The following is an 8,801-nucleotide window of genomic DNA, read 5'->3' as shown; positions in this document are numbered from 1 at the left end:
AGAAAAAATATTGGAGTAACATGCTCGAAATGCTCCGAAAATTTATTTGCACAGTATGTTTTGTATATGTTTACCAAACTAAACAGATGTCTCCTCTCTTCCTCGTGCGATGGGTTACTTGCCGGAAAAACCCATATATTCTTCTCCGCTTTCTTCGGTGGTGGAATTGTTTGGCTGTGTGGGGGGGGGGAAGGTTCACGCGGCCTTCCTACCTCTGAAATCGTGCGTGGGGCTCTTGACGACGGTTAAAGTAGTCAAGTTGCACCATTTGTACTACCTGATCAAGTCGAATCGATCCCCAGTGGACAAGGAACGTGTAAGCAATACGCCTCTTGTCCCAAAAAACCCCATCCCCTGTGTATCATCCCCCTCCAGATCACTATAAATCCGCGGTGAGCCTTGGGGCGAGAAACGCTAGCCTGATCGACGGAGAGAGAACGGGATTGGTGACGTGCCTGATGGTCGTCATTTTTCTGGGTGTAACCAGAGAGTGCTGTTTAGCGGGACGAGATTGTTCTACGGAGGTAGCCAGCAGCGGAAAGCAAGATTGCAGACGAGCGACAGACAGGACCAACGCCCAGAGGTCGGGAGGAAGACAGCCCTCGATCCCGCGGACATTTGGGGTCCAACGCGTCGCATCATCGACGGCTCCCACTGCTCAAGGCTCCGACGAAACCGTAAGAACGTCGCAGTTAGCGACCCGTCCCAGTGCTCGTTCGCACAGACCCGATTTAATCCCCAAACTGTGTAGCCAAAATATTTGGGTTCTTTCTCTCTATCCCGGTGAGCCGTATCTAATCACCAAACTGTTGACTCCTTGTCAGAAATCTGATTCAGTGTTACCACGAAAGCAGCCTAAAAACTTAATTTGGGCAAATTGTAAACTCCGCCCACGAATTCTACAAATCACAAATTGTTTCTTTTTGTATTCTTTTGGAGGGGGGGCAATTTAATCATATCATACTGTGCATTTTTCGTTCACCTCATCTTCATCAGGGTATTTAATTTCGATAAATGTGTGTATGCTATGTTTGAAGTGGAAAATATATTTTTTGTGTCTCAAAGTACTCAATAATGGTTCGATCATTCCGTACTCGGGACTAATGATGCCCTCCCCACCCGGTAAAATATGTGGCGTTCTCATGATCCGTCACAATATATGTATACATTTCACATTCACACAGGTCGCCACAGGCGAATATACAATCATAATAACATATAATAGAAATTGAAACAAAGAGATAGAAACAAATACAGGACGATGACACTCTCGCACAGCTCTAGTTTTTCCCGCCGCCCTCCGCCCCCGAAAGCATATCCCTAGTTACGCCACTGCGAATGAGTTCCACGAGTGGATGAGTGGTAAAAATCTATTAAATGTGTATTTGAAAAGAGTTTTAAAGGTGGGAGACGGAAGGAAATTTGTTCCATATCATTTTCCATGACAAGCCCAAAGCGCAGTTCTTTGTGTGTTAAGTATAAGTTTGACAGATGTGCCTATCCGCAAATGAGTTGATGACATGGCAGGATGGTATGACTTCATGAGCCATACTGTCAATGCTGTAGTAGGGAAAGAATTTAGGCGGTAGGTACTTGATAAAAATCACTTGAGGAGGTTTCAGATCGACTCGAAGTATACTCCAACGAGTTTTGATCTTCGGAGGTACGCCGTGCCGGCCCAACCACAGCACTGCATGCTGTATATCATGTTTCACATCCACTGAAGTTCGACAGCAACCTAGAAATCGGTTGCTGCTAAGCAGGTAGATGGCAGTTCCACATTGCTTTCACAGCATATACGTTTCCCCAAGCTGCTTTAACAGATTTTTTAGGAATATTCCGGATGAATATCGAAAAACTTTCTTTTGATGTTTTTCATACCATTCTACATGGGGACATAAAATATTTACATTCATGATTCTTTACAGCAACCGTGTTTTTCTCTTTGGAATATAAAATATAATCTGTATTTTTCATCGTATATGATGGTATTTAAATTGTAATTTTTATATAACATTTATTAAAAATCAATTTTTCAATCATGTCATCATCATGATACCGCTTTTATTCCAGAATATAATGTTTTTCATATGATGCTCGTAACGGTTTATATTTGTACTTACGCCTAAGTAGGTACGTGTATTTTATAATTTAATTATTCGTCCCAACTTTGCCACTCTACTCGAGACTTCTTGCGACTTCATTGACAATTAACTACCTTTTTGCTACTGCAGTTCACCTAAATGACGAAAAATGGAAGAATTTTACATTCGCGATGATAACCTCAATATTATTAGCCTTCATTACATGAAAATTAGTACATGTATTTTTTGTAGTATAGTATATATAAACCTTTTTTTGGCAGTACACATTAAGGTAAGTTCAATTCTTATATATAGTTACAGCAAGACCGTTAATGCTTATTGTTAGCATCCAAAGTGCGCGAAAATTCTGTTTCCAACCGCATCATCAAGCCTTTATATAAATCGTTTTAATGCCATCAGCAAAGCAAGAATAATATAAATTCAAGAAAATGTTTAGATTTTTCACGTCATCGAATGAGAGGTATTTTTGTTGCTAATATTTGAACTCGGATAAAAAGCCTGCTATATACCTGTGCCTCTGGCGGTGAGAACCCTAACTAGCTAACATTTAATCTAAACCAAACTCTGCTCTCATCACCCGATCTTAGATAAACAGTAGAACTACGGATAAACATTCTGTCTTCGAGGTGATTTTTATTGCTAGCACATGTTGTTGTCTTTTATCGGGAGCATACCAAATTTATTTCATTTTCATGCATCAAATAAGTGAATTTAGTTTCGTGGTAAGGTTTTGAGAACTCTGTCAGTGCAGCGTTGACGTTTTCATTGTCCATCGAACTGATTTGAAGATTAAATGAGTTTCGGAAATTGAAGCATGAGTCGTACCACCGTGATTCTCTCGGATTCGTCAGGAAGTAATTCAGAGGCTACTCTGTGCAGACTTTGTATGAAGAATAATGATAGTTATTACAACATATTCACTTCGAATGTAACATGCGAAATCACTGTGAAGGATGGTCTACATGATTTAGTCGGTTTACAAGTAAGTGGCAAATTTCCTTTTTATCGATTTTCTTAATGTAACTTCTCAATTTATTCTGTGTTATGGACATCGTTTCCAATATTATTGGGAAATATGCTGAGGCATAGCGTCTTCATTAATATCTCAGGTTGCCTTGGGAGATGGCCTGCCTGTCACCATTTGTCCACTATGTTTGAAAAAGCTCATGGAATTAAGTGATTTTAAAAGGATTTGTCTTGATTCGGATGCAGAACTGAGAAAATGTTCGTCGAGAAATTTATTCAAGGTGAGTACTCTTCATTTATTTCTGATAAGTTGCGGATGATGTAAAGTTATGAGGAAGATTATTATAGTATACTACTAGTTATAGTAAAATGTCGAAGGGAATAACTCAATATTGTAATTGATCAATCGCTTGATGATAAAGTGGAGAAATATCGTGAGCTATGACTGCATACAACTAGGAAATCAAATATTTACAACATAACTTATATTGATCGCGATTAGAGATAAAAGTTAATAACCCATTGTTAGTCTACAATATTAGGGCATTGAAAAGGCTCTCATGCATGGTCGATGGAATGGTGAAACAAGTCCAATTACCAACGAACTGTTTCCCAATCCGTGAGTCCTTGCAGGGTACTAGAAAACTTGCAGTTGGCGATTCGATGGTGTCGACTGAAGGAATTTTGTCATCTGGCGCAAGTATGTGTTTACAAATCAGCCATAGCTAGCAATTTCACCAATGATCTATGCATAAAGGCATGCTACCCTATGTATTGTACCACTATCCCTCATAAAATAATGGCTCAGCAAACCGGAGCATTGTAAAATGAACGTACAAATGCATTACCAAAAGCTGCTAAATAATGAATTGTGGTGTAGTTGTAGAGTAGTTTATTTATTGGTTGCGGAAGATGTGCATGAATACATTTTTTTCTTGACCTTTGTTTTACACATAATTATGGACTGCTGAGGTTACTATGTTTCTGAGATACTATGTTATGTTCACTTTTACTCATCAAAAAAAACAAAATTACAAGTACAATTGTTCTGGGTTGTAACTCACAAAGAAAATTCGGGAGCCAGGATTCGTACAAATGAACACCACTAATTCCATTACATGGCTAGCTTTTTTATTTTTGAGTCATTACAGTTACGTATCATCACAACTATATTGGGTACCCATAGACATTCTACAGGGAATGAAAGAAAGGCAGAGAATGATACATTAATCAAACAAATCCCTTACTCTCAAATAATGAACTGTGATAGCCCTATAGGTTGATTTTTTTTTGTTTTTAAGTATAGTCTCAAGTGTCCAAAAAATAAGCTCATACATTTGTTTGTTTTTTACCTCTATTTTTTTAATATAAATTTGAGCTATCGAGGTTTACGTCATGCATAAAAAGTGTATTTGCTGATATTTCAGAAAATATTTTGTATTCTCAAAGGTTATTGTGTAAACAGAAGAGTGATACTTGAAATTGGAAAGTGGTGTAGGATTAAAATTTAAATTTATAATACAAAATATCCAGTAAAATCAAAAGATAAATTATAAATAAAAAAAAACACTTCATGAAAATTAAGCGGCACATCATTCATTGCAGCTGTTAATTTGATGTGTTAGTTGCTATGTTAGAGCAATATATTTGCATCATCTTTCATTGATGTCATTACTAAATTTATATTTTGCTTACACTATCTATGTCACTTCTTTAATTACAATTTTTAATGTGTTTGCATATAAAACCATGTAGTAAGATAATTTTTTTGATAAATTATATTTGATTTCTTGAAGTCGGGTGATATCATTTGGGAAGTTTGGTTTCTACGAATTTCATGGTCAACTAGTGCAAAGAATTGTTTGTTATTCTTGAAAAATTATTTGTGTTGTGAAATTCTATTTGTAAGGTACTGATATGATATGATAAGATGATGGGTCATGGCACCTGCTCCCGGATTCTGAGGGTGAAGCCTAAACCCCACAGGGTTGGGTCCCAAAACAAAGGCGTTGTGCACCTGGGAGTGTCATAAAAGGGGGAGAGCTAGGAAACCTATGTATTCGGCATTCGTTCACTTGTGTAGAAAAATCTCCGACAAAAATATGTGGCTCTTGTCTCCGGAGTCAAGAAACGTCCACACGTATATTTACATCTTTAGTTGGGAAAAGGCTAAGAGAGTTAGGTTCAAAATTTAAAAATAGGGATTTACGAAAACTTGGTGGCCATTGGAAATGAGTGAGTCTCTGTTCTGTGCTGACATAGAGTAGAAATACAAATGCACGACTAAATAACTAGTTGATCTTGTTTGTTGTCTGTGCCTAATTTCTGTACCTAACCCTGTTTAGAAAAGAAATCACTCAAACCCCTTGGCTTATCCCCCCCTAATATGTAATAGGGTAGTTTCCTTCATCAAAGAAAACGAAAGGCATTGATTGCGATTCGTTACCCACCATTAGTGTATTCATAATACACAAATTATTTGGTTTTTGAAATACCGGTTTAGACGAATGGCAAGGGTCAAATTTTAACCTCATTTGAAAAAGGCCAGATTGGCGCCCATGCGATGCCACTCCAGGTGACGTCACAGGGACCTAGTTTCTACACGAGAGGATAGGAGTTATACATCGTCTGAGGTTACCAATGCATGCATGAGGCACAGAGCTCAGGGAAACATGTCTTAATAATAACCTATTAAAACTGGCTGAGGTGGGAAAGTTTTCTTCGTTTGATAAGGTATTAATAATCCTTATTTAAGACAAGCGCTACCAGCCAGCAGGGTACACAGCTACCCGCTAGCAGCCTGCGTCGTATCAGCGCTAAGCCTCGCCTCAAGGTCACCTCACAGGGGGGCAGCGGGAACCAGAAATAAGTCTCACGGAGAGATTTCCCGGCATTCATAGTTACGTGTCGTGTTTTGGCGCACTTGAAAATTTTCACTTTTCATTTAATCGCGAAAAATAGATATCGTCATTTAAAAATCTAAAAGCATGAAATATGTACTCCAGGTGTAATATTCTTTCGATTTAGGCAATAAAAAAATAATAGGAAACCACCCTATTGTATGCATTAGATTTAAAAAAAACTGTTTCATCGAACCTATGAGCATCACTTATAAGACTTGGTGCTTTCCTGGTGCAGGATATGGATGAAATCGTTGCAGGATTCCATCCTGGTGGGCTGTTCAGCCAGATTCGATGTTTCAATGGCTAACTGTTCCACCATCTGCTGGGCATGGATGCCTGGGTCAAAAATTAGTCTAGGTTTATGTACCTTCTCTGATTTCTGATTGGCCTTTGTCTATCTTGCCTAATTATTTTTCTCACCATCTTAATAATATTGGGAACAAGTTTTCATGCACGGCGGATTGAGTATCCTGTATCATAGTTGAAGATTTTGTCTGCCGACCTTATCTCGAAGTCACGTTACTCAATTGGTCTCATTATCCAATTGATCTTCAAAGAACTTTTTCATCGTCAATAGTAATTAGATTTCACTATGCATTTTGGCGGCTGACTTCTGGGTTTTAGCCGGTCTAATGATATTCTTATGCTTCTTAATTGTGGGCTTCCATAGTCAGACCAATTGTCACTCCAATATAGTCCTCACCACACTCGCAGGGGATGAAGTATGCTTCTGGGGTCGTCAGTTCAAGATTATCCTTGACTCTGGTTAGTTGACTCTTTAGTTTCCAAGGTGGCTTATTGATTGTCTCAATTGGAGTTATTCCCCAAAACCTCGATATTTTCCTGGATATGAAGTGGATGAATGGGAAGGAAGGCCTCATGCCTGGTTTTTATTTATTTTCGATCCTACTAAGGACAGACATGTTTTCATCGAAGGGTTTCGTAAGAGCACTGTGTTTGCATTTTTGCTGTATCCATTCTGCGTAAATAGGTAATTTTTGCAGTTGTTTCAGAACATGATGAAATAGGTCTACTATATTGTGGTCAAAGGGCGTTCTCAGGAGCTTAAGCTTATTCGTTTCCTAAGCTAATTAGTTTCCAAAGTGGCGTATTGATTGTCATTAGGGATGGATGGATCTAGGATTTTTTTCGGATCCAGATTCGGATTGGATCCTTGATTTTCAGAGCCAGATTTTTCGGATCGGATATTTTCGGATCCAAATGCATTTTCAAATTCCTGCAATTAAACGAAGTAATTATTCAAGTTGACTCTGGGTACGTACAATCGAAGGAATGATTTTTAGGTTTTCAAACACATTTTTATAAATTAAAAATCATTTTTATAGGCTTTCAAGTTGTTTTTTTAAAAACATCTTTACATGCTCAGAAGCTAAACTGTTACGCTTGGGATTGGAAATGAAAATAGGAAAAATCTTCGGATAAATCACTAACCAATGGCGTAGATAAAGGGGGAAGTCTGGGGGTCCGGACCCCCCAAAATGTAAAAACATAATTACTTTCCTTCGTATAAGGAAACAAAATATTGAAAAATCATGAATTTACAATAGATTTCTTTGAAAAATGAAGTTCTTTTTCGATTGTGGAGGGTATTAAAATTAGTCTGAAAACACTACTTTTTACCCTATCGTTGAAAAATTCCCCCCCCTGGTTTTGGAACCCCTAAAAAAATTCCTGGCTACCCCACTGCCAGTGACTGCATTCAAATTTTCTTCACGTTTCCCCTGAATTTTATCACTTTGTAATCGCAAGCCGGCTTGCATTTCGCCCGAAAATGCTTTAGTGTGGTGAGATGCAATTGCCGTTTCCAATCCGTCTATACTTGTTTGAGGGGTTGATGCTGTGCTTGTTTCTTTGAAAATTGGTGCTGTTTGGACAATGTTGCATATTAGTATACTATTGTATTGTAAGTAGAAAACTTAGTGGCTATCAATTAGAGCTGAAAAATAAACAGAAATATCTTCAGGAATGCATCACATTTGGTCTAATTCTTTTTTAAATCTCATGAATGTCATCTAATTGTTGAAAATATGGAGACATTTTCAGGCCAAGAAAGTCGGCACTCACCTAGCATTTGTCGTCTTGAAACGGAGAAGTGAAGCAGGTGGGCTAAAAAAGGTCAGTGGGTGAGACGGGAAAGGTCTGTTGGAAACACGCTTCAATTGTTCTCGTGGAAATTTATATTTTCCTTAAAAGACTATGATTTATAGTCCATGTGATTTTGGAAAAAAACACGCTGAAATAGGGTGGTTTTCTATTATTTTTTATTGCCTTAATCGAAAGATTATTACTCCTGGAGTATGTATTTCACGCATTTAGATTTTTATATGATGATATCTATTTTTTGCAATTAAATGAAAAGTGAAAATTTTCAAGCGCGCAAAAACGTTACAGTTATGTATAAATGCCGGGAAAACTCCCTGTGATGTCGTTCTGGTTCCCGCTGCCACCAGTGAGGTGACCTTGGGGCAAGGCTTTGAGTGCTGATACGATGCAGGATGCTAGAAGGTAGCAGAGTACCCTGCTAGCTGGTAGCGCTTGGCTTAAATAAGGATTATTAATACCTTATCAAACGAAGAAAACTCTCCGACCTTAGCCAGTTTTAATAAGTAATTATTGAGACATGTTTCTCTGAGCTCTGTGACTCATGCATGTTTGTTAATCTCAGACGATGTAAAACTCCTATCTACTCATGTACAAACTAGGTCCCTGTGACCTCACGTGGAGTGGCATTGCATTGGCGCCAATCTGGCCTTTTTAAATGAGGATAAAAATTGACAATTGCCATTCGTCTAAATCACTATTTCGA

General features: G+C 38.2%; 1 protein-coding gene across 1 annotated transcript in view; it reads left to right on the top strand.

The window, feature by feature from the left end:
• Positions 1–2,561: 2,561 nt before the first annotated feature.
• The window catches only part of LOC124172653 (zinc finger protein 37 homolog), a 42,842-nt gene continuing 36,602 nt past the window's right edge, over positions 2,562–8,801 (top strand). Inside the window, exons 1-2 of the mRNA XM_046552103.1 lie at positions 2,562–3,087; positions 3,215–3,352. Coding sequence (XP_046408059.1) covers positions 2,920–3,087; positions 3,215–3,352 — 306 coding nt within the window. The 5' untranslated portion in view covers positions 2,562–2,919. The remainder of the gene's footprint in view (positions 3,088–3,214; positions 3,353–8,801) is intronic.

This window comes from Ischnura elegans, assembly GCF_921293095.1.
Source record: "Ischnura elegans chromosome 13 unlocalized genomic scaffold, ioIscEleg1.1 SUPER_13_unloc_2, whole genome shotgun sequence".
NCBI lineage: Eukaryota > Metazoa > Arthropoda > Insecta > Odonata > Coenagrionidae > Ischnura > Ischnura elegans.
The sequence above is the reverse complement of the archived record's forward strand: the minus strand, read 5'-3'. Positions and strand labels throughout refer to the sequence as shown.